Here is a 26491-nt window from a genome sequence, read left to right on the forward strand (position 1 = left end):
GTGGTTATTGGTTGTTGTTTTGTTTGGTTGTATTGTTTAAAATGGCTGTTATTGTTCCGTCTTTTTCTCTTTTTTCTCTTTGTCCCCTCTTTTGTTTCTTTCCTTTTCTATTCTGTTGTGGGTTTTGCATATTTGATTTGTTTTATTTCTTTTTTTCGAAACAGAAACTGTGGGTTCCCAGTCGAGCCAGGTCTCTTGGAGGTGGTTATCAGTCGGCTGCAGTGACGTGCCCTCTGGGTGTCCTTGGTTTGTGATGACACGTGGTGTGTGGATTCCCCTGTGTGTGTATTTGTGTTTGCTGGCTGCCTTGTAGGCCCCGAAGCTGGTTTCCTTGGTAGTTTGAGTTCACCTGCGATTGTAGTAGATTTGGATTTTACTTTGTTTTCCCTAATTTATGGTAACCCCCCTCATTTTTTTTTTGTAATAAAATTTCAATTTTGGGGCCGAAATCACGTCTCTGGCACTCTTTGTACCTATGGGAACGGATCTGTGTGACCCACAATTGATTTTCTTCGAGAACATTCCCCTTAACTATGTCCTGGGGCGAAATTCCCCAGGTGGCGTTGTCTGCAGTCCCAATCTAAAATTATACTGCCCTGCCACAAAACCAAATCTTTGAAATAAACAGAAAATTTCTTTGGAATAAATAACTTTCATAATGTGTTCCATCCCTGAGACTGACTGGGGATGCTAATATTATTTTATAGGCTTTATTTGGCGTGTTCCCCCTGCCTTCCCTCTCTTCTTCAGCTCCTCTCAGCAGTCTCCATGTTTTGCATGTTGTGTGCTGAAAACTGTTTTCTTGTCTGTACACATCTGTTGATCGTCTGCCCGTCCTGGCTGAGGGATCTCTCCTCTGTCGCTCACACTGAGCTTTCTCCCAGTTTTCCCTCTTGAGAGTTTTCTTGGGAGTTTTTCCTCAATGGATGTGAGAGAATAAGGACAGAGGATGTTGTTATGAGAATAGGATAGGGTGATAATATCATGGGATGATAATATCATATTCCCAAACTTTAAACGGATGTTCGCCCTGATAAAGTTTGTCCAAGTAGAGTTGCCATAATGAGCTGTCGTGCTCATGCTGCGCATGCGCAGAACCAATTCATGTTCCGGGGTTCGGATCGGGGATTTAAAACGAGACGCGCGTGTTGAGAAAGTTGCTCTGAACTGGATCAGTTCTTCTCCTCCTGATGAGGTTTGACGAGTCCGTGAGTTCACAAGTCCAGAGAAGAAGGAGTGTCGAGAAACGGCCTGAGTGTTTGTGTCTCCAGAGGAAACATTTCATCTCCTGCAGGAACAATGACTCCAGCTGAGGCTTTGAGAGAGTTTATTCAGCAGCGACTAACTGCTGCTGCTGGAGAAATCTTCACCGCGTTTCAACAAACTCTCCTCCACTACGAGAAGGAGATGAATGTTCAGGACAGACTGCTGGAAATCACAGGAGAACTTCCAGTCCCGTTCTCCAGAGCAGGTATGTTAAAGTGTGGATGAACACTGAGTCTGACTGCTGGAGGCTCGTTCCATTTCTTCTGAAGCAGCAGACAGAAATGAGGCTGCAGCTGCTCTTCTGGTTCCAAGTGAAACAACAGGAGTGATTTTAGCTTCAGCGTCAAACAACATGTGTATCAGAAACGCTGTTTGCAAACAGAAGCAGTGATTTATTGAGCCTCAGTCTGAGCTAACATGCTAACTTGACTGTGGTTTCTGCAGCTTCTTCGGTGAATGTTTAGAATAGAGACATTAGCAGGTCTGCCGATGGGGGACAGACCGCTGCAGAAGGTGAGGTCTGGGATTTAGCCTGCTCCAGACCAGGATCAGGTCCAGGATTTAGCCTGCTCCAGACCAGGATCAGGTCCAGGATTTAGCCTGCTCCGGACCAGGATCAGGTCCAGGATTTAGCCTGCTCCAGACCAGGATCAGGTCCAGGATTTAGCCTGCTCCAGACCAGGATCAGGTCCAGGATTTAGCCTGCTCCAGACCAGGATCAGGTCCAGGATTTATTCAGTCTCATCCCTTTTTCCAGTCAGAAGTTCCCGCAAGCAGAAACCAATATTCATTCTGTTGCTCACGACACATTGTTATCACATTCAAACATTCAGCAAGATCCACTGCCAGTATTCAAACATTTGTGATATCAGTGAGTTCATTCATATTAGATCATAGATCTTAGATCTCCTCAGATATCTGGAGACTCTCTCAGTCTGGATCAGTTTAATTCGTTTTTAAATGCAGCCTGTCCTGTCTCATCCATCCCTCACTGTAAAACATTCACATCCGTCTCATCAGGGACTTTGTCTTGTTTCCCTCCAGAGAGTCCACAGCAACACATTAGTAACCAGAAGACCAGTTCCAGTGGTGAGCAGGAGGAACATGAAGCTCCACACATTAAAGAGGAGGAGGATCTTGTTGAGATGAGCGTTACTGATGGTGGAAGTGAGGATTCCCACCACTCTGTCAGAGACTCCACCACCCGGAGACTCACTGCTGCTGCTGTGGAAATCTTCAACCTGTTTCAAGAAACTATTGTCCAGTACCAGGAGAAGATTGATCGCCGCCACAGACTGCTGGACGTCATCTTCCAGCCTGAGATCAGGTTGCACAGAATCGGTATGTTAAAGTGAGAATGAACAGTGAGTGTGACTGCTGGAGGATCTCCATCATTATGGCTGTTTGGTTGTTGATGTGACCACAAAAAAGTCACTCCTCACACACCGGACACCACAGGAACATGGAACACAGTGTTATTTGCACACATCCGACAACTGGGTCTTTGCTGGCTTCATCTTCAGGGGAGACTGGGGCCAAATTTGGCCTGATCATCCTGTAAGAGCCTTTAAGCACACTTTGGTGTGGAAGTGTAGTAACAGCAACAGCACTAGGGATGGGTACCTTTCACATCTGAATCGATACGATACCGATACTCGGTACCTGCGAATCGATACCGGTATTTTTCGGTACCTGTTTTCGATACTTTTTTTTTTTTTTTTTTTTTTTGGGGGGGGGGTATGCATTTGGTAATTAAAGTTATTTTGTATATTTAAAAAAATTAGTCAAAACTTCGGAATTTTCAATATTTATGCTTCAATAACATCAACTGAAATAACTCCAACATAGAACTTGAGAAAAATGTGTGTGGGGATAAAGCAAAAATTAAATAAATAACAATAATAAATAACATAATAAAAATAGACTCAAAATAAATAGCTGTATGAAATGTTTCACATTTGCACCTGCTGCCTGTACAGTAACAAACAACTTTCAGAATAAATAAATGTTTCACATTAGCAGCACCAGGCACCTCTACAGTAAACAAACACTCAAAGGTTTACTGGAGGATCAGAATTGTATGGTTCCAACTCGTGATTGGGCAGTCATAATGCCAATCAAAAGCCACGTGGGACCGCTTTTGCGTGATGACATATCATGTCGAGTCGCCGCCTCATTGCGCGCTCTTGTTTCGAGCCGCGCATGTGCAGAGCATTGTTTAGGAAGTGACACGCAGCGGGAGCGACCATCGCAGAAGCAGAAGCCGCAGAGGCGGCTTGTTCCTCCCGCGAACAACTCCGAACAGGGGCGGGGTGGCCCATATGTCTATGGGGTGGCCATCGGGAGGTTTCCCGAACAGCCGGTGTGTTCCAGGCCGGTGGGGTTTATTCCGGCCGGCAGCCACAAGCGGCCGCGGCCCCCCCGCTCTCACGGCCCGTGTGCGTGTCCACTCTCCCGGTATATTATATATTCGCTCCCGGTCTGCGAGTCAAAATACTCCGAAGATTATGGACCCACGTAACCGCGTCACCGTGTCACCGTGTCCTCCGCTCTTGCCGATGCATAATGTCAAGGTGCGTTCAGGGTCAAAAAAAAAAAAAAAAGGTGGGTTCAGGTACCGAAATGTGGTACCGACAGATTTCCCGTGAATCGATACTCGGTACTTCAGCGGGAATTCGGTCGGTACCAAAAAATTACCGAAATTCGGTACCCCTCCCTAAACAGCACCGTATTCCACTTTAGCAAACACAGCATGTTCTTTTTCCTCAAGGAAATATTTGCCAGAGCTTTAACAATGAACATTTACTGTGTAACATGAAAGTGAAACACTAAATGTTTTCACAGTGTCTCTCTAATGGCTTTAAACAAGAATATAATGAGTGTAAACAGTCTTCACTGCCCTGCTATGTGTGGTTTCCCTGTGTCTTCTGAAGTCAACGACGATCTCCTTCATCCTGCTGGTGTTCAGGAGCAAGTCACTGATCAGACTCCAGGATGTGAGGACCTGGACCTCCTCTCTGCAGGCCGTGTCCTCATTGTTGGTTATCAATCCCACCACCGCTGTGTCCTCTGCGAGTTAGCATGTATGGTTTGTGTAGTGACGGAGTGCAGCCATGTGTGAAAAGTGAGCATCAAGTGTCGTGAGGACGGAGCTGTGGGTGGTGTCGGTGTTGTGGAGGAGTCCAGGTCTCCAGGCGTCACCTGCTGTGGTCTGCTGGGAGGAAAGTCCTTCATCCTGCTGCACAGTATATATTTTAAGCATCGTCATCGCAGTGTTTGTGGTCACTGTAGTCACATCAGCCATGTTTGCGTGGGCCCCGTATAATCAGACTGTAGGGCGGAGCGGATTGTAAATATTTCATATAAACACCGGAGTGTATCCGCTTCACTCGGAGCAGATTGTATTTCGGAGCCGATTGTACGAGGTAGTCTACGCCAACTGATAATCCGCTCCGGTCATATAAACGCTGCCTGACAGCGAAGCCGTTAAACGGGGGATTATTCGTTCGGTGTATGCGTTCCCTGGTACGGAGACGTCGTGAGGCGTGCAGTAAATGGGAAGCAGGGAAGTCAAAAACAAGCAGAAGACCTCGATGGTGGTTGAGAAACATTTTTTTGTTTAATAAAAACCCCGACAGAACAAACACTTGAGAGGCAAGATGGCCACAAATCACGCAACAGCAAGTTGTTCAAAGAGCTCCGTAGCAGACTTCAGTGACCGCCCGGCCGGCGTTCTGGATTCACTGGTCCCCATGTTCACGAGCAGGGTTGGGAGGGTTACTTTAACATTGTAATCCGGTACAATTACAAGTTACTTGTCAAAAATGTAATCAGTAATGTACTCTAATTACTTCAATTAAAAAGTAATGTACCAGATTACTTTTAGTTACTTTTAGATTACTTCACCAGCAAACATAAAACTGAAGACATAGACAAATACAATGTGTCGTCCTCACAGTGTATTGACAGCTCTACACAGTAAACACTAAACGCTCTGAGTGTTCAGCCGCAGTTAATACCAGCAACATGACCTTTGACCTCTAACCTACTGAGAATCTGACTTTCTTTCTTTCTGACTCGGGATCAGAACCATCAGTTCAGACTGTTCCTCCAGTAGTTCTGCAGAACAGCAGGAGCTGCATTGACAGTGTTCACACACATTTATATTGTATACTCAGTCTGCTGTTGAACTGTACTGCTGTAGTGGAGCAGTGCTTTGTGTTCAGATGTGCAATGCTCAGTATTTTTTTTCAAGAGTTCAGAGTTCGTTTATTCCTCAGTGACAGAAGGAAACATGCAGTCTCCAATAAATCCTCCGTACAGGCTGAAGACCTTATTGTCTCCATCAGATTCTTCTGAGTTCAGCCTGGTGAGGCTGTGGTTCTCAGCAGCAGGTTACTGACAGGTTAGCAGGCTAATAACACTTTAGCTTCACTGTGAGTTCAGGTGTGTTTCATACCTGTCGATGTTTCTTCAGGTTTGATGTTGAGTCCCTGGATGTTGAAATCGTTTTCACAGCAGGGAGAGTTTAAAATGTACAGAGAAGTTATGGGCCTCATCTGACTTGAATACAAAATGATGTTAATATAAATAACAATCAAGGCGAAATAAACTGTTTAAAGTGAAGCACAGTCATTTAACCCAACATCAGTCTTTATTAATCAGAATAAACTGTTATTTATTCGTTAATAATGTCAAATAATCAGCTCTTTGGGAATGAGTAGACCACAGAGTGATTCAACCATTAAAGGGCAACTCCGGTTTTTTGACACCTGGACCTTATTTATCAGTTTGTGCCTGCTCATATACTCACTCAGACAAACATTGTGCAGCTCGGAGTCCTTCAGAAGTTATTTAGATCCAACCGATTAAGGGGGCCATGGCAGGGAAGCTTCAGCGCGGGACATAATCTCTGCAAAATTGCTCATTTCGACTATATTTTTTCATCCATCGCCCGTGTTATCATGAAGTCAGCTCGTCTACCGTCTTCAGGTGGGTCAGCTGACGATAGATGAAAAAATGAGCGATTTTGCAGAGATTTTGTCCCACGCTGAATCACCGGTGAAAAAGGAGGATGGGTCGGTTACATCGCGTCCCACCAGCGAGTCGGTTCGGGCCTGTGTTATTCTGTTAGTTGAATGCAATGCATCCACTCTGGAAAAAACGTGAAGACTCTGGCGGTCCGAGCGAGGCATCAGCCTCTGAATGACGGGTGGGCGAAGTCGTGCCCTCCCCACTCGGCCAATCCGTGTCGTGATCTGGGTTTCCTCTCCCATTTTGAGGTGCAGGACTCTCGATTGCCCCCGTGCGGTGGGACGGTGGTATTGCATCCCCGTGAGGAGCTGCGAGGAGCTTGAGATGAGCAGCCATTTTGTGTCGGTGGAAAACAACATGGCGCTGGCCCCGTGGTGGGGGAAGGGCGCCTCCTTTCTCTGAGGGTCCTCCTGCCACGTGGTCACGGTGGACCTTTGTTCTCGGAGGAGTCATGGGGCCTTCTCAGGATCATGTTTGATTTAATATTCCTCAGAGGAACATTTCCATCAGTGCATCTCCATCATTCCTGACAAGGTGACCTGACAAACACAGTGTGTGCAGCGATCCACCAATCACAGTGTTTCTTCATCAGTTTGCCAAAGCAGACCACACCCCTGTACATAGAGTGAGTTGCTGGACTGTGGTGTCCAATCCATGTGTGAAAAAGATGTCTCCTGCTCTCTGACCCACTCTTTCACAATTTTAGGTGGATGAGTCCTGGCTTTGTCATCTTGGAATATGGTCGTGCCGTCAGGGAAGAAAACATCCATTGATGGAATGACCTGGTCATTCAGTATATCCAGGTAGTCAGCTGACCTCTGAACTTAGACCTGACCAACTGCAGCAACCCCAGATCATGGCTCTGCCCCACAGGCTTGGACAGTAGAATGCATCACTTCACCTGCCTCTCTTCTTCCCCTGTTGCGCCCATCACTCTGGAACAGGGTCAATCTGGACTCCTCAGACCACATGACCTCCTTCCATTGCTCTAGAGTCCAATCCTTATGCTCCCCAGCAAACACACAGCTGTTCAGTCCCAATCCCTTGAGTTTCCTTGGCATTGTTGTTTATGGAAATGCCGTTGCTTTCACTTTTAAACGTAGCCCTGAGTTCTACCGTTGTTTTTTCATTGATTTGATTTCACCAAACATTTAAGTGATCGCCAATCACAATCATTCAGGATTTTTCCTTGAAGACGATGGTCCCCACTCTCCACGAGGCAGTGTGTATATCTGTCAGGATGACAAATAAAATCGCGTTGTCAAGTGTTTTTGAATATCGCGCTGCTCCCTCCATCCAGCTGCAGAGGTACTTGATAGAACTAAGACGACTTTGTTCCTCACTGGCCTGAACAATAAAGTTGGGGACATTAATGTTTTTTGAAGAGGCGTTTCATGAGAATATTTAAAAGCAGGACGTCTCGTCATCCCTCCATCTCAGGTAGCGTGGTAAACAGTTAACAGAATGTTGTGTGAAAATGAGAGAAGGTGAGTGAATACACCACCCAGAAAAAAAGTCAGGGTTTCCCTCAGTGCTTTATAGGCCTGGCGGGCCGATTTAATCCAAAATGGTTCGTGTTCTGTCCTCAAAATGATTCACTGTCCAAACGGTGGAACGGAGTGTTTTCACGGTGCGGGAGGGGCTGCCTCTCTGAGCAGCAGAAACATGAGGAAAGCTCAAACACACGGGCACGAGAGAAAAAAACGCTTTGGGGTGTTTTTGGTGAGTACATAGCTATATAACAAGGTTAAAACATACAAAAAGTGAATTTTGCATGCTACAGCCCATTTAAGTAATGTTAATAAATGCTGACAAAGTAGTCATAATTTCAAAATTTCTGTCAACTTTTAACTTTTGTTTTTCATAAACACGGTGGGCTTTCTCTAGCAGTCCAACCACCAGGCTTAGCAAATTTTCTGGGGGAAACCCTGAAAGTTCATCCATGAAATGACTCGTTCAGCAACTGAATGATAATGATAATAATAACAATAATAATACATTTTATTTAGAATGCACTTTACATTTCAGCAAAATCTCAAAGGGCTGCAGCAGGTTAAAAACTGTTCAAAGAAACGTAGTTAAAACAGCAGAAAATGAAACAATCTTAATAAAACAATGACAGCACATTCTAATAGGCCTTCTTTAAAAAAAGGCCTTAAGACATTTTTGTTTAAGACCTCCACACTTCGTGGGGCCCTCAGGGTCTCTGGAAGGGCATTCCAGAGCCGTGGAGCACTGCCTGAAAGGCCCTGTCACCCATTGTGGTGAGTTTGGTCCTGGGTTGGTGGAGGCAGTATGAGGAGGTGGCAGGCCGGAGACTTTGTGTGGCGGTGTGGAGGGAGAGTAGCTCACTGAGGTAAGCAGGGGCGGTTCCACGAATGCATTGGTAAGTGAGGAGACAGAGTTTGTAGTGTATACGGTATTGAACGGGCAGCCAGTGGAGGGACTTTAGTACGGGAGTGATATGATCGTATTTGCGCCACCTCGTCAGGACCCGGGCAGTGCAGTTTTGAATGTGCTGGAGCTTTTGGAGGCTCCTGCTGGGGATCCCGACGAGGAGCGCATTACAGTAATCCAGTCTGGGGGAGATAAAGGCATGCATCATCCTCTCGGCGTCCGGTTGGGAGAGGGAGGGGCGGAGTTTGGCTATGTATTTTAGATGGAGGAAAGAGACTTTGCAGAGATGGTGAATGTGAGTTTCAAAGGTAAGGTGAGAGTCCAGTATGACTCCAGGATTTTTAACTGAGGATGACACGGTGATGTTATGTCCAGAAACGGGGAAGCTGCTGAGGGAGAGGGACCGGGTTTGGTGTGGTGTACGTATCAGGATGACTTCCGTTTTGCTACTGTTTAGTTGTAAAAAGTTGTTTGTCATCCATGCCTTTATCTCCTCCAAGCAGACCTGAAGTGCTGACGGCAGAGTGGAGGAGGGTGTGGAGTCCATTTTTATGTACAGCTGTATATTGTCGGCATAGCAGTGGAAGGAGATTTTGTGCTTGTGGATGATGTGACCAAGGGGGAGCATGTAGATGGAAAAAAGGGTTGGACCGAGGACCGAACCTTGTGGAACTCCACAGCTGACTGTGTGGGGGAGCGAATTGGAGTTACCCAGAGAGACATATTCTGTCCTGCCTGTAAGGTATGACTGGAACCGGTTGATGGTGGTTCCTGTAAGTTCCTGTAACAGTCTGAAGCCGATGAAGAAGGATGGTGTGGTCTATGGTATCAAATGCGGCTGACAGGTCAAGCAGGAGGAGGAGAGATGGCGAGCCCTGGTCCGCAGTCATAAGCAGGTCATTCATGATGCGGACCAGGGCTGTCTCTGTACTATGTGCAGATTGAAAACCGGATTGAAATTTCTCATATAGGTTATAGATGTGAATTGTGAAGTTTGGATGAAGCAACCTTTTCTAAGACTTTGCTGAGAAATGATGAGTTTGAAATAGGCCTGTAATGTTCCAGAATGTCAGGGTTAAGTGAGGGCTTTATCAAGTGAGGGCGGATGACTGCAGTTTTAAGTGCTGGAGGGACTTGACCGGATTGAAGGGACTGGTTTATGATTGCTGTGATTAATGGGCTTATGGCAGTAATTAGTGCTGGACCGAATTTTGATAGCAATATATACCGTGATATATTTTTATCCAATAACGATGATATGAGTTTTAAACAAATTTTAGATATTTCAATATACGAATTAGGTATATCATTCACTGACCAGTCCAGTAAAGTTAGCAGCACGTTGACAGATGTGGACTTTCGGTCTCAATAACTCTTTAACAAAACGTCAGTAACATACAAAGGGCGCCTCCATCCCATCGTTGTGAGGTGGACTACATGCTACAAGCTCATTTTCATTAAAAGTATCTGTCTATCAAGCAGCAGAAACAATTGATTTATATGAGCAGCCGTCGTGCTGCGGAGTTCTTCTTCTTCTTCTTCTAATTATTTCCGGCAGGCTGTACGCTTGTTTAGGGCAATGCTGCCCCTTCAGGTTAAGTAGTAAACATTAGCCCATACTTTAGATTCTGGTGCTGCGGGGTTAAGGGACCATCTACAATTTACAAGACGCTACAACAGTGAAGACAAATACGACCAAAAAAAAACAAAACAGTACAGGGTTTCGCTGCAGTGTCACCATAATCGCAACAACCTTAAGTAATTCTATACTTAACCTTAGTAATTCTGAGCACTTTTATTTTTCTTCTTGGTTGAAGCACCTTTCTTTAAGTCTATAAGAAAAACTGTGTTGTGGTTTAAAAGTTAAAGCTATATTGAAAAGGTGAGTGTATGGCAGTTATTTCAATTCCCTGTCCCAGTAATATTCGTTTGTTTTTGCTCACTCTTGTTTCTGTTTATTGCAGTAATTCTAAGCACTTTAATTTGTCTTCCTGGTTGAAGCACCTTAGTTTGAATCTATAACAATAACATAACTGTATTTAAGTGTAAAGTTAAAGCCATTTATTTTGAAAAAGGTGAAACTTCTGTTTATTTGACAGTGATTTCGTATTTCTTAAATAAAAGGTAAACATTTAATTTATTGTAGTTTTTATTTCTAAACTTTTATACTGGAGGAGCTTCCTGGATCATTAATTTCTAGTTTTACAGGTAGCATGATTCTTAACAGTTTTTCTGAGGCTTTTGTATTATTTATATCAATATCGGAATTACATCGTATCGACCGAAATTAAGACCTATATCATGATAAAATTTTTGGCCATATCGTCCAGCCCAAGCAGTAATGCTAGATTTCAGGAGTTGAGTGGGCAGAGGATCAAGAGAGCATGTGGTGGTCTTCATGCTATGTATGATCTTCTCCACCGCTGTCTGTGTAACATTAGGAAAAGCAGTAAATGAGTGTCGTGGTATTGGGCGAGTGATTTGAGAAGGGGGTGAAACTGTGGCAGTGAGGTTTGACCGAATGGAAGCAACCTTGTTGGTGGAAAAAGTCAATAAACTTATTGCACTTATCTGTGCTGATGTCAGCGTGTGTGGAGGAGGCTTGAGTAGAGAATTAATTATGGAGAATAACTGTTTGTAGTTGTTGGCGTTGTTGGAGAAATATTGGGATGCTATGGGGCTATGTTAAGTGCTCCAGAATAAGAATTTTGGTGGTAGGCTTGTTTGTGTACGCGCAGACCACTGGAGATGAATCTCCGTTCCTGGACACGACCAGCACTTTTCATTTTTCAGAGCTCTGTTGTGTACCAAGGGACTGACCTGGAAAAAGTGACGGTTCTTGTTTTTATTGGTCACTCCTGGAGCCGCTAGTCTCTGCGTCCGCCATTATGGCTACCACCTCTCCTGGCTACGCTGGTATTGTACGCGAGCGCACCCTGTGCTTACCTGACCAATGAAACGCAGCAAACAAACCCCGCACGACGTCGGGACACGCTGTGAAAATGCACAAACGCACCCAAACAATTGCGCTCCAGCTGTCCTGTTAGTGAGTGCAGACGACTTGCAGCAGACATCTGCTCTCTCTTCGGGTTAGAGTTTTTTTTTTTTTTTTTTAATAATTGCACAATTGCACCCCTTTTGCGCCAGTTGTAAAGCTGGACAGAGCAGATCGCACCAGACAGGAAGTCGGGAATGGAAAATACGAGAGAATCCGGTCAATTTTTAAATTAAAATAAAGTAAAATAACATAAATCGGAGTCTCAAGCTCCAGTCCTCGAGGGCCGCAAACCTGCATGTTTTCCATGTCTTCCTGCTTCAACACAGCTGATTGCAATGAGGCTCGTTCTCAGGCTTTCTGCTGAACTGGGTGACTAACCTTCATGAGATTCAGGTGTGTTGAAGCAGGGAGACATGGAAAACATGCAGGTTTGCAGCCCTCGAGGACTGGAGTTTGAGACCCCTGACATAAATTATGTTGCTTTTCAGTTTTCCTTTTCAGATAAACACACACACACACACACAGGGAGAGAGGGCGAGAGAGAGAGGCGCTGCATGCCGCAGCGTTCCGCTCCAATCACACCCCCGATCACTATGTTGTTTTATTATATATGGTGTTCTTATTGTTGTTGGTGACTGATTTGAGCTGAGGCGGAGGTCTGCGCTCTCTGACTGCCAAATTCTAATTTGTATTTGTTTGTCAAGAATATGGTCCAATATTAGTCCAGTTTTGTTTGTTAGTGATTGAATATTGAGCAGTTTTATTTTAATATTTGAGATGGGCTTATATTTTGGTGAAGTCCGGAGAAGGCGGAAATCCACTCTGCGTTTTCCATATCGCCGGTGTTTTTCAGGGTGACGTAGGTATTTGGTCTTTGTGGTGGTCGTGCTCTGATGACGTAGTTGCCAGTGACGCATTGTATGGGCGCCGTGGAGATACTGGTGAGACTGTAGTGTGGACGGCCTGGTGGAAAAATCCTCGTGTGCGTAGAGTATAGGCGATCTGTGCATGGATCGGCGGTAGTGGACCCCATGTCCCTCTGCGCTGACTGGAGCAGGTGGGCGAGAATGAGCCGAACTGAGAAGGAGATCCAGCGGAGCCGGCGTGCGCAGTCTGTCCCAGGTGGAGACGCCACTCCCTGGGTCTGTCCCGCTGATCGCCTCGCCCGCTGATCGCCTCGCCCGTCCTGGATACCAGTGATACCGTGGCGCTCACAGGGGGAGCAAATGGATGGAGGTGAGTAGATTGCAGAACGGTGTAGGATTGTTATGACCCGAAGAGTCAAGCATATTTCTCAAGGACACAGGACAAACAGGATGAGGGTCCAGTCATTTATTTAACACTTTCTCCAGAGTCGGCGTCTTGAAGCTGGAACCTGACGAGGCTCTGGAGGAAAGAGAACCCTCATCACCCGTGCCCCAAAAACTGTATTCAAAAAAAAAAAAAAAAGAAACAAAGTAGCAAACCAAGGAAGGCCCAGATGCGCCAGCCAAACTTAAGAAAAAGACGAGTTCACAGCCCAGCTGCTATGCAGCCGTCGAAGCTGATCCGTCGTCCAAACTAAAGACAAAACCCCAACTAAACCCGATCAAAAGAAAGGCGAAAACGGGACGGCTGGTCACACCTGGACAGAAAAAGACAGCGATCCAAAAGAAGGGAAAAATCGGAAAAAAGAGAACACAAAGCCGGCTAGTGGGCTAGCATGCCCTGCAGCAACATGCCTGCCTGTCGGAGCCGGAGTCCATGGCGCGCCGGCGAGCGCACCTGGCGACAGGTGTAACGAGGTGGGTGGGCGAGCGAGAGAGAGACCGGACGACGACGACCCAGAGCGCCGCCTCCACGCTGCTATTTATAGCGCGGCGGCGCGACTCGCTCCAATCAAAACCGAACAAAAAAGGAAGAAGATAATTACTTCAAGAAAACACAAAACAGGATAAATATTCCCTAAATATCTGAAGGGAAAAAAAAAACGAGAAGCTGTCCGTAAAAAAAAAACCACGATGTGCCCGCAGCACATCACAAGGATGAACAGAGTGAGAATACCTGTAAGATATGGATGTTGCTTCTGTTAGCGGCGATGTTGACACGGTGATGGCTCTGGTTTGGTGCGCTGCTTAGCAGCCCTGGACACTGATGGATGTCCCCAGATAGCAGGAGGCAGATGGTGATAATCAAAGTGAGGGTTTGCCGTGGTTTAAGCGTAGTTTTGGTGTGTGTTGACAGACGGCCGAAGATGTGCGGATGAATGAACGTGGTAGCCAGTGCATACTTACCATATCCTATGCTTGCTATCGGATTGTTTAGGTATGACAGTTTCGTTTCAAAACAGTATTGATGATCTGTCAATGTCTGCTTCTTGTTGGCAGATTTACTCATGAACAAAACAAGTATTAATAGAGCAGAAACTACCCCTGCCGTACCTGACGCCGCCATCTTTCCACCTAACTCTGCTCTCCGTCTGTCCTTAGCTGAAGGTGCTCATCCAGCAATAATATAACGACGATGCTGTTTTGAAAATTTTGAAGTTTTCAGTTTTCCCACCTCATTGCTAGTTTTTTTTCAAGCTTGAACTGTAGAAGTAATGAAACTGATCTTTTATATTGTCCATTTTGTCCCTACAGAGCTCCAACAGCACCGTGACTGTAGAGAGGAGCAGGAAACAAACTACTGTCTAGAACAGGAGGAACCAGAACCTCCAGAGATTAAAGAGGAACCAGAAGAACCAGGACCTCCACAGATAAAAGAGGAACTAGAAGAACCAGGACTTCTTCAGTTTCCAGAGGACCAGGAGGAACCAGGGCCTCCAGAGATTGAGGAGCATGAGGATCTCGGTAACAGCCAGACCAAACTTCCTGTTGTGACGTTTGAAAGTGAAACCTTGAAGGTTCCTTCTGTTGAGAAGCAGAGTGACCTGAGTGAACCAGAAGAAGAACCAGACACTGAGCAGCTCCTCTCTCAGGACTCTGAAGTCCACCATGAGAACAAACTGACTGACTTTCCAGTTTCAGAGAAGCAGGCTGAATGTGAGGAAACATGTGGTGAACCTGTCCGTAAAAAAACAAAACTATGTCAGAAGGTGAGAACAGTCATTGATACGAAGAAAACTTGTGAGACATGTGGAAAAAGCTTCAGTGGACATAGCTATTTGTTGGTCCACATGAGGACTCACACAGGTGAGAAGCCGTATTCTTGTGAAACATGTGGAAAAAGTTTTAGTGCACAGGGTTCTTTATCGGTCCACATGAGGATTCACACAGGTGAGAAGCTGTATTCTTGTGAAGCATGTGGAAAAAGTTTCAGTCTACAGAGTGTTTTGTCGGGCCACATGAGGATTCACACAGGTGAGAAGCCGTATTCTTGTGAAACATGTGGAAAAAGTTTCAGACAGCATAGTGCTTTATCAAGCCACATGAGGACTCACACAGGGCAGAAGCCGTATTTTTGTGAAACATGTGAAAAAAATTTCAGTGAGCACAGTTCTTTGTTGCGCCACATGAGGACTCACACAGGTCAGAAGCCGTATTCTTGTGAAACATGTGGAAAAAGTTTCAGTCAACAGGGTTCTTGGTCGGTCCACATGAGAGCTCACACAGGTCAGAGACCGTATTCTTGTGAAACATGTGGAAAAAGTTTCAGTCGAAATAGTTCTTTGTTGAGCCACAGGGTGACTCACACAGGTGAGAAGCCATTTTCCTGTGAAACATGTGGAAAAAGTTTCAGTCAACCGAGTTCTTTATTGGTTCACATGAGGATCCACACAGGTGAGAAGCCATTTTCTTGTGAAACATGTGGAAAAAGTTTTAGTCGAAAGAGTTCTTTGTTGAGCCATAGAGTGACTCACACAGGCGAGAGACCATATTCTTGTGAAACATGTGGAAATAGTTTCAGTCAGAAAAGTTCTTTGTCGGGCCACATGAGGATTCACACAGGTGAGAAGCTATTTTCTTGTGAAACGTGTGGAATGAGATTTACTCATCGTAGTTCATTGCCGCACCACCTTAAAAGTCACAAATCGATGAATCCGTGAACAACTCTCTTGGAGAGCTCATTGAGGAAGTACAGCTTCGTCCCCAAACAACAAGAGAGCATTCAGTTTAAAGGAGATGTTCCACATTCAAACACTGTTGAGACGAGATCCACCTTCATGAATGTTTTTGTTCGTGGTCTGTCACAAACATGAGAAATTTCAAGAAATGGTAATAAAATGTTGACATGAATTCAATGGGTTTTGTTCTTCAGCGTTTGTTTTTTGTTGTTAACATGGCTGAATAGTAATGCAATTTTTCATTGTTTTTATGCTTCATGGGGAAAAAGCTTTTGCTTCTGTGCAACACATGACTGCTAACATATACCCCTTTCCCATTGCAACTAGCGGGTTGAACCGTGTTTTCAACCCGCTAACCATCGGCTTCTAGACTCCTTTCCCACTGCCTGCAGACCTGGATCTGAACTCCTCCTGGCAAGCCGTGTCACTGCGTTTTCCCGCGCTGATGGTGTCCCACATCATCGGTGCGACGAAGCACAACGAAAGTCAACAATGCAGCAGAACACAGTCCCCGTTACCTGTTGACGAATCTCCTCTTCCCCATGGATCAAGAGAAGCTCTCTGGTCTCGCTAGCTTGCCGATGCCGGGTTATCTTGACGAAGGATATCTTGCGCTGTGTCCAGGAACAACAACTAGCGCGCTAATGTAGCCACGCTGCGTCAACGTCATGTAAGTTCCTGGATGTATCCCTCCCACTAAAAGCCAGTAGCAGTGACACGGTAAAAACCTGGACCCTCGATTGCAGGGTTGAACGACCCGGGTCTAAATGCCAATTAAATCCTTTAACACTGCCATGAGGAGCCGATTATTAGCTGGTTGAAACGAGGCTATAAAATATCTGAAAACTTGTGTGGAATATAATCTGTGCAGCATGTCTTCAAACTGATTACATTCACCCACGTATGTCATTCATTTGTCCAAACCAAAGGTTCAGTTGAAACGATCCACTCAATTACCCTCATTTATCAAATGGTAGTAGGGCAGTATATGGGTGTACGCCCGTTGTACGTCTTTAAGAAAGATGGGGTCGGCATTTGTCGGTATGATCGTGATCGTTCAGAAAGAAAATCTCACTTGTACGCAAGATTGAATCAGTGTGGATTTATGGTGCAGTGCGGAAAAACCTTGCGGAGCTTGAAAATAATTACAAATCACATCTCAAACACGTCATGAAGCTCGAGCAGCGCATATTCAGTACAGACTAAAAAGTAAAAGAATTTGAGAAGTTGTTTTCAAAGATATATAGAACATTGGAGGAGATTCTGCGCAGCCTGAGCGTCTGACGTCACTCCGGTGAGTGTTTTCCGTGTTGGTGAAGCTTGCTGAAGCCTGCGAGCGACTGAAGTGCTTGCTGTCTCTCTCTTGCTATTACTGTTAATTCACGAAGCAATCAAAAATCGGGGTTATTTACGCCCCCGGGGTTACTTCGCCCCCGATTGACCAAGCGATCTCTCGTGAATTACATTTCTTCTCCGCCGTTAGCGCCACCGGCGTGCTAACTAGCTTAGCGTGCTAACTAGCTTGGTCCGCCGGGACCGCTATGGCGTCCTCCCCTCTGTCTTCTTTTCTTTCCTGCTCAGTGTGCCGTATGTTGAGTCAGAACCCTGCCTCCCTTGACGATAGGGGTATTTGCGTAAAGTGCAGTGTATTGACAGCGCTGGAGGCCAGGGTAACCGAGTTAGAGGAGCGGCTGCGCAGATGTGAGGGGCAGGGCAGCGCTAGCTATAGCGAGGTAGCGGCAGGGCTCGCAGCCCGTTCCCGCAGTGAGAGGAGTGTTAGCAAGCCTAGCCCCGCAGCGTGTCCCGAGCAGCCGGGACAAGACCAGGACCGGTTTGTGACAGTCCGGAGGAAGGCTAGTGCTAAGCACCGCCACGTAGCACTCCAAGAACCGCTTCACGTCTGCAATAGGTTCTCTCCCCTCAGCGACGACACGCCGGCTGAACTGGACACGCTGGTGATTGGCAGCTCTATAGTTAGAGACGTGAAGCTGCCAGCGGTGAAGGTTAGGTGTTACCCGGGGGCCAGAGTGGGGGACATCGAGGGGAACCTTAGGCTTTTAAAACAGGAAGGTAGGAGATTCCGTCGAGTCGTGATTCACGCAGGCGGTAATGATGCCCGGCGGAGACAATCAGAGGTGCTCAAATTACAAGTAGCCTCGGTGTGTGAATTGGCTAAGTCGATGTCTGATGCCGTAATATTCTCTGGTCCCCTGCCCAATTTGGTCAATGATGAAATGTATAGCCGACTTTCATCATTCAATCGCTGGTTGTCTAGATGGAGTGAGGAAAACGGAGTTATTTTTCTAAACAACTGGCGCACCTTCTGGGGAAAGCCTGGGCTCATCCGCAGGGACGGCATCCACCCAACTTTGGATGGTGCAGCCCTTTTAGCTCACAATATGGCTGATCGGCTTCGAACTCTAAATTGACAATCCAGCTATGAGCCCCGGGCGCAGAGCAGTCGTGTAGAACACTCCTCTGTTGATCTTGTTGATCTCGTCACTAATCCTGCTCCCGGATTTTTACAAGTCAAGCATGGAGGTTTACCTAGGCTAACAGAGACTGAGTCTGTCCAAAGTGCTCAAAGCATTAAAAAACAGTCAATGGGTAAAAAGCTTAACATCTGTACAAGACAAAATAACTTTTCCAGTAGGAAATACATAAAATGTGGTCTACTAAACATTAGAGCAATCTCCACTAAATCTCTGTTAGTTAATGACCTTATTGGTGACAATAACATTGATCTCCTTGCTCTAACAGAAACTTGGCTCCAGCAAGATGATTATGTGAGGCTCAATGAATGTACCCCTCCAACCTATGTTAATTTCCAAACAGCTAGATCAACAGGTCGAGGTGGAGGTGTGGCAGTGATTTCCCACTCCAGTCTTCTTCTTAAACCCAAAACTAATGTTAAATTCAACTCTTTTGAAAGCTTAATACTAACGCTTACTTGTCCAAATTGGAAGAATCAAAAAGCTGTGCTATTAATTATTGTGTATCGACCTCCTGGTCCTTACTCTGACTTTTTAACTGAGTTCTCAGAGTTTTTAAGCAATATAGTATTGACTCATAACAAGATCCTTATAATAGGTGACTTTAACATCCATGTGGATGATTCTGGTGATAGTTTGAGTAATGCGTTTATTGCAGTATTAGATAGTATCGGTTTCACTCAAAATGTTGATGAATCCACTCATAGTCACAAGCACACCCTGGATCTGGTCTTAACATATGGGATAGAAGTCAGTGACCTAAATGTTCTCCCTCAGAACCCCATACTCTCAGACCATTTTTTAATTACTTTTCAGGTTTTGATTGAAGACTACTGTGCTCAAAAAGATAAAATTCAGCTGATACGGACATTATCTGAAAAATCTGTGGCTCGGTACAAAGAATTGATCCAGCCTGCATTTGCTGCATTATCTTGTGAATTCACAGAAATGAGCTTATTGACCAGTGGTGATAATAGTGATCAGTTTGTTGACAGTGCTATGCACTCACTAAAATCTGCCCTTGACGTAGTGGCCCCGTTGCAGCTGAAAACCAATCGACCCAGGCGCGTTGCTCCATGGTTTAATTCTGAAACCCGTGTTCTCAAACAAAAAACTCGGCAATTAGAAAGACTGTGGCGTAAATCTAAATCAGAACAATCTCTGAAGGCCTGGAAATGTAGCTTGCTAAGCTATAAACAAATTATTTTTAAAGCCAAGACATTATATTACTCTCGTTTAATAGAAATAAACAAAAATAACCCTCGGTTTCTATTCAACACTGTAGCCAGACTGACAACCAGTCATACTGTAGTGGAACCAGTAATCCCAGAATCTTTAAACTGCCATGACTTTCTTAAATTCTTTAATGATAAAATCATAACCATTAGAGGTAAAATCAGTGAAGCGCTTTCCTCAGATCAAGCTCAGGGAATCCAGCCACTGCCTCCACCTGAAATACCTGAAATACTAGATAGTTTCTCATTAGTAAATGGGGCTGAGATTACTTCAATTGTAATGTCTTCTAAAACCTCAACCTGTCTCCTAGATCCAATTCCAACTAAGTTTTTCAAAGATATCCTTCCAGTTATCTTAAATACGATCATAACTATAATAAATACCTCTCTAGAAAATGGCTATGTGCCACAGTCATTTAAATTCGCAGTAATCAAACCACTGCTGAAAAAACCTAATCTCGATCCTGATATTCTAGCTAACTACAGACCGATATCAAATCTGCCTTTTATTTCAAAAGTCCTGGAAAAAGTTGTGGTTAAACAGCTTTACCGCCACCTACAGGACAATAGTTTATTTGAGAAATTTCAGTCAGGATATAGAGCTTATCACAGCACTGAGACTGCGTTAGTTAAAGTCACTAATGACTTGCTATTGGCGGCTGACGCAGGTCTAGTCTCAATCCTGGTTCTCCTAGACCTCAGTGCAGCTTTTGATACAATCGACCACAATATTCTCCTGCAGAGGTTAGAATGTGAGGTTGGCATCAGAGGAAAAGCCCTCTGCTGGTTCAAATCCTATTTATCTAATAGGTACCAATTTGTTCACGTTAACCAACAGTCCTCACCGTGCTCCCAGGTCAGTTATGGGGTTCCTCAAGGGTCCGTGCTCGGGCCAATTTTATTTCTGTTATATATGCTTCCTTTAGGGAACATAATTAGAAGTCACGATATCAATTTTCATTGCTATGCAGATGACACACAACTGTATCTATCTATGAAACCTGATCAAACTAATCAAATAGACAGACTCAGTGACTGTATCAGAGAAATTAAAACCTGGATGACTACGAACTATCTCCGTCTGAATCCTGGCAAAACAGAGGTCATTATACTAGGCCCCCATAAACTGAGAGAGTGTCTATCCAAACAGATTATTACCTTAGATAACGTCAGTGTATCCTCCTCCTCTACTGTGAGGAACCTCGGGGTCTTATTTGATCAGGATATCTCATTTAAAGCACACATCAACCTGGCTTGTAAAACAGCATATTTCCACTTGCGCAACATAGCTAAAATAAGAAACATTCTACCTAGAAGCGATGCAGAAAAACTCATCCATGCATTTGTTTCTGCGAGATTGGACTACTGCAACTCCCTTCTCGCAGCCTGCCCAAAAAGTGTATTAAAAAACTTTCAGTTGGTTCAAAATGCAGCCGCCAGATTATTAACTGGAACTAGAAGACGTGAACACATTACTCCCGTTCTAAAATCTCTTCACTGGCTTCCAGTCGAGTTTAGAGTTAGATTTAAAATCCTTCTCCTCACTTACAAAATCCTAAATGGGATGGCTCCAACCTATCTCCAAGATGCTTTAACGCCTTATCAACCAATCAGAGCACTTCGCTCTCAAAATGCAGGGTTACTGGTGACTCCTAGAGTCTCTAAATGGACACTAGGTGGAAGAGCCTTTAGCTATCAGGCACCATTTTTATGGAACCAGCTTCCAAGTGGTGTCAAAGAGGCAGACACAGTCTCCACATTTAAGGTTAGGCTCAAGACGTTTCTCTTCGATGCAGCCTATGATCAGGTCAGCTAGGGATTCTAAACTAAACTAAACTAAACTAAACTAAAACAAACCAAACCAAACTAAAGTAAACCAAACTAAACTAAACTAAACTAAACTAAAACAAACCAAACCAAACTACAGTAAACCAAACTAAACTAAACTAAACTAAACTAAACTAAACTAAACTAAACTAAAACAAACCAAACTAAAGTAAACCAAACCAAACTACAGTAAACCAAACTACAGTAAACCAAACTAAACCAAACTAAACCAAACCAAACTAAACTAAACTAAACTAAATTAAATTAAACTAAACCAAACCAAATTACACTAAACAAAATTAAACTAAACCAAACTAAATTAAACTAAACTAAACTATACTAACTAAATACTAGTTTAAACAGTTAAGTATCCACAAAGCTGCCCCAGGAGCTAGAATGCTGTGGGAAGTACGGTGCACTGAGCCCTGTCCTCTAATGTCTGAATGTTATTCCCTTTAGTCCGTTCATTGCTTTTCACCTGCTGTCCCCCCCTTCGAGGGGGAGTCTTCTCCAGTTTCAGTTGCTGACTCCACTATTACGAAGGCCTATGAACAAGCTCCGTCCGGACCGGGAGGACACCCCTGTCGGTCCTGCCCGTGGACTGGCTTCGGTTCTACTGCTGGGATCCGTGGTTCTTGTGCTGGACCGTCCAACGAACTGTCCTCAACATTGTCCTAGGCTTTACTTCTTATTGTCTCATGCTAGCTGTTGCCAAAGCTGTCCGTCCCTGGGAGAGGGATCCCTCCATACTGTGGTTCTCCCCAAGATTTCTTCTTTTCCCACTGGGTTTTTGGAGTTTTTTCTTGCCGGATGTGAGGGTCGAAGGCGGTGGTTGCTTCGTTCTGTCTCGTTACTGTAAATATTGACATATTACCATTATGCTTATTCACTGTTTTTACTTTTACCGACAAATGTAACATCTTGAAGCCCTCTGAGGCAACTGTTGTTGTGATACTGGGCTATACAAAAATAAATTGATTGATTGATTGATTATCAAGGCTAGAAGATAAAATCTTCCGACTTTAAAATGGGAAGCTGACTTATATAATAACTTTGATCAAAATGCATGGTCACAAATGTTTAAATACCTTTTTAAGTGACAAAGAACTCTGTTACAATCTGATATCTGCTCACATTGCAATGATAACATAACTGACGTCAACCTCCATGCCTTGTGGTCCTGCACGCTCGTGCAGAGGTTCTGGCTTGAGGTGTGTGATTACCTGTCAGCATGGTTCATCTGCAATATTCCTGCAAGTCCCACACTGTGCGTATTAGGTGATCTGGGGGAAATTAACATTCTATCTTGTCCATCACAAAGAAAACTCTGCTTGTAAATTGGAAATCCAGAAATGAGGGTGTGGGGGTCAGTGCCAAAGAGATTGTGGGTGGTATGACTATAGTGTGTGGGTGTGTATGTGTTTGGGTATGTATTTGTGTTCGATTGGATACTTATGTATGTGAGGAGAGAGTGTGGTGCCCTGTGGGGGAGGGCGGGGGGGGGGGGGGGGGGGGGGAGAATTCTCTTCCCCCAAGTGGACATCCCTGGACCCCTCTCTCCTCCCGCTCTCATTCACACATACGTAGGGTTTTGGGAGGCGTGCTTATCAAGTTGGGTGTGGTGGAGGGGGCCGTCAAGTGGCCTCAATCACTACACCCTTCGGTGGCTCGCCTCTCAGTCTTAATTGCATTTGGTCATCGAACATGATCAAATAATTACAACACACACATCTGGGGACTTGAGTTTAGTTTAGTCTTTATTTTGAAGGGACAATGCACAGAGACATTAAGTTCAAAGACAGAGATGTTCTGCACCACATTATAGCTACACAGCTAATTTCCATCTGCAGTCCCTGGTTACATGGATAAAATTTACTTCCAACAGAACATCAATAAAAGCAGTTAAAAATTCACTCTCTCAGTAACCTAGCACTCGCACATGCAACATTTGTCCACGCAATCTCATCACAACCCAGACACATAATCAAATCCATGTTCTATTTACATAAACATATCATTTACAATATCACAATGAAAGTTAGAAACACCCATAATTACATATAAAATATTGCAGATTTACCATTCGTCCACACTTATCCAGTCCGAATGACAGCCCGATGTCATTGCTGTATTTCCTGGTGAGGTGAATCAGGGAGTCAATGTCACGCTCATTCTTGGCATACAGTTTGATGTCATCCATGTAGAGGAGGTGGCTGACAGTTGTTTCGCTCTTGAACTGGTATCCAAAGCTCTCTTGGTAATGATCTGGCTGAGGGGGTTCAGGCCTATGCAGAACAGCAGGGGGGACAGGGCATCACCTTGGTATATGCCGCATTTGATGCTCACCTGTGCCACTGGCTTTGAGTTGGCCTCTAGACTTGTCTTCCATGGCCCCATTGAGTTCTGAATGAACCTCCTTAGAGTCCTGTTGATGTTGTACATTTCCAAGCACTCCAGTATCCACGTGTGTGGCATTGAGTCATAGGCTTTCTTGTAATCAATCCAGGCGGTGCACAGGTTGGTGCTGCGGGCCTTGCAGTCTTGGGCGATTGCCCTGTCAACCAGTAGCTGATGTTTGGCCCCCCTGATGTTATTGCCAGTCCCTTTTTGTGCTTTACTCATGTACTGATCCATGTGCCTACTTATCTTGGCCGCTATGATGCCTGATAGGAGTTTCCATGTGGTGCTGAGGCAGGTTATATAGGCCGGTAGCTTGATGGTATTGTTCCCTTCTGGGTGTCCTTCATGATGAGGACTGTCCGACCTTGGGTTAGCCACTCTGGGTGGGTCCCTGATATTAGCAGCTGGTTCATTTGTGCTGCAAAGCGTTCATGGAGTGCAGTTAGCTTCTTAAGCCAGTAGGTGTGAATCTTGTCGGGCCCTGGAGCTGTCCAGCACTTCATTTTGGCCACTCTTGCCTGTATATCTGCTGTTGTAATTACTACTGGGTCTTGTTCTGGGAGGTTGCTGTGCTCTGCCTGCAAGCCTGTCAGCCATTGGGCATTGGTGTTGTGTGACACATCTTTCTCCCAGATACTCTTCCAGTATTGCTCAGTCTCAGCCCTGCGTGGGTCTGCTGTGGTCTTACTACCCTGCCACTGAGAGTAGACCTTAGCTGGATTGTTGGAGAACACCCTGTTTATTCTCCTGGTCTCCACTTCTCTCGTGTATCTCTTTAGGCGGGTAGCTAGGGCTGTGAGTCTTTGCTTAGCAGTCTCCAGTGCCTCAGTTATTGACAGCTTTCTGTATTTCTTGGGCAGTTCTTTCTTGAGATTCACCCTTCTGCTTAGTTCTGCGAGGAAGCTGACTTCTCTCTGTGTTGTCATGATTTTTGCCTCTAGCCTTCTTTTCCTTGGAGGTTCTTGGTCACTCTGGCTACTCATGTTGTTCATCTTGTAGCCAAGCATCTCTAGGATGACTGTTGCTGTTGCATATATCAGCTGATTAGTCTCAGTGATGGTGCTCAGCTGACCTGAGAGAAGATCATGACGTCCTGGGGGAACTCAACACCCTTCTGGCTGCCAAGGCTAAGTAATGATAAAGTACCATCGGAATCTCTACTGGAAGATGTGAACACAGCACTGCTAACATTCCCTACCAGCACCATCACTGAGAGACCAATATCTCTCTCTCTCTCTCTCTCTCTCTCTCTCTCTCTCTCTATACATATATATATATATATATATATATATATATATATATATATATATATATATATATATATACCGTATTGGCCCGAATATAAGATGACTTCGATTATAACATGACCCCTATTTTTCAAAGATCATTTTGTGAAAAAAAAAAAATGCTGACGACAATAAGGTCACTCATAAAACAACTTTTTTTTATAAGATTATTATAAACTCAAAAACTCACAACTGAGATAACATTTCAGGAGATATAAAATGATAAAATATTACTACAGTATTGAATAAAAAATATATTCTTTCTCAAAATAAGAAACAATAAGCAACAAATAAGAAGCCTCAAGGGGTCAAAACTGCATTAATGATGTAAATAACTTTCCAGTGCCTTCAGCTGAATCAGGCTCTGGTGGTGGGCATTCCGTCTTTCCGTTTTTCAGTGACGTATTCACTCACCCTTCTATCAGTCTCGCTGAAGCGTCGCTCTTGGGACCACGGAAAGCTTTTCTCATAGTGTTAGCATTCTGTAGGCGTTTTTTCTGTGCTCTGCAATAAGAACAAGGCGCTCTGCTCCACCAGATCTCCTGGCGGCTTGGCAGTTGTTTGATGACTCTGCTGCGTTGATCACCATCAGTTTAAAGTTGGCATCATAACTTTGCCTCTGTTGTTTGCTCAGTTGTCCAGGGTTCAGTCCCTTTGTTCCAGATGATGCGCCATTTTTCATCAGATCATTTGGTGTCATTTCATCGCTCCACTCGCTCTCTGGTCAGTGATACTCTGGCTCCATCTAGCGGCACGGATGCGTATTGACCATCTACCGTAAGTCTGCGATTATAACACGACCCCACTTTTGAGGATGCAGTTTCTGGAAATAAACATCGTCTTATATTCGGGCCAATACGGTATATACATATGTATGTATGTGTATATATATATATATATATATATATATATATATATATATATGTGTGTGTGTGTGTGTGTGGGTTCTTTATTTAGTTTTGTTTATACAGATACAACAGGAACAAAGAAAAAAATAAAGTAATACAAAAGGGGGCATATAAGTTCTCAGTCAGTTGAGTGAGCACTGTCTTTGTTTTTGAAAGATGTCCATTTCCTCCATTTTTGGGCAAGTTACCTGCTTTGATTCGCAGATGAAAAGTTATTTTCTCCATTGCATAGATCTCCTCCATAATGACCATCCAGTGCCTTGTTTGTGGGGCATCACTTTATAACCAGTTCCTAGTGATGGCCTTCTTATAGGCGGCAGTCATTATTTTGAAGAGATACCTGTCTTCTTTTTTAATAACTCCTTCTGGGATCAACCCCATATTCAGACAGTAGTACGAGGGGGGATCCAAAAGTTTCCGGACTGATTCTATTAATAAAAAAATACAATGAATTTCCGACTTTGGCCGCGAGATGTCGCTACAGGATAGCCTCATGCATAACTGTGCCAGGTTTGGTCTTCCCCCGTGATGCGGTCAGCTGACAGTCACTGTTTGTGTTGACAGAGTGACACCCCGCTCTTCGATTTTTCAAGATGGCGGATA

The 26491-nt window shown here is 44.5% G+C and overlaps 1 protein-coding gene across 1 annotated transcript in view; it reads left to right on the top strand.

Annotated features, from left to right (window-relative positions):
- Positions 1-16377, top strand: part of LOC115400067 (zinc finger protein 436-like) — a 38894-nt gene extending 22517 nt beyond the window's left edge. The window contains exons 4-5 of the mRNA XM_030107718.1: positions 14858-15130; positions 16365-16377. Coding sequence (XP_029963578.1) covers positions 14858-15130; positions 16365-16377 — 286 coding nt within the window. The remainder of the gene's footprint in view (positions 1-14857; positions 15131-16364) is intronic.
- The last annotated feature ends 10114 nt before the right edge of the window (positions 16378-26491 follow it).

The sequence above is a fragment of the Salarias fasciatus genome, chromosome 14 (genome assembly GCF_902148845.1).
Source record: "Salarias fasciatus chromosome 14, fSalaFa1.1, whole genome shotgun sequence".
NCBI lineage: Eukaryota > Metazoa > Chordata > Actinopteri > Blenniiformes > Blenniidae > Salarias > Salarias fasciatus.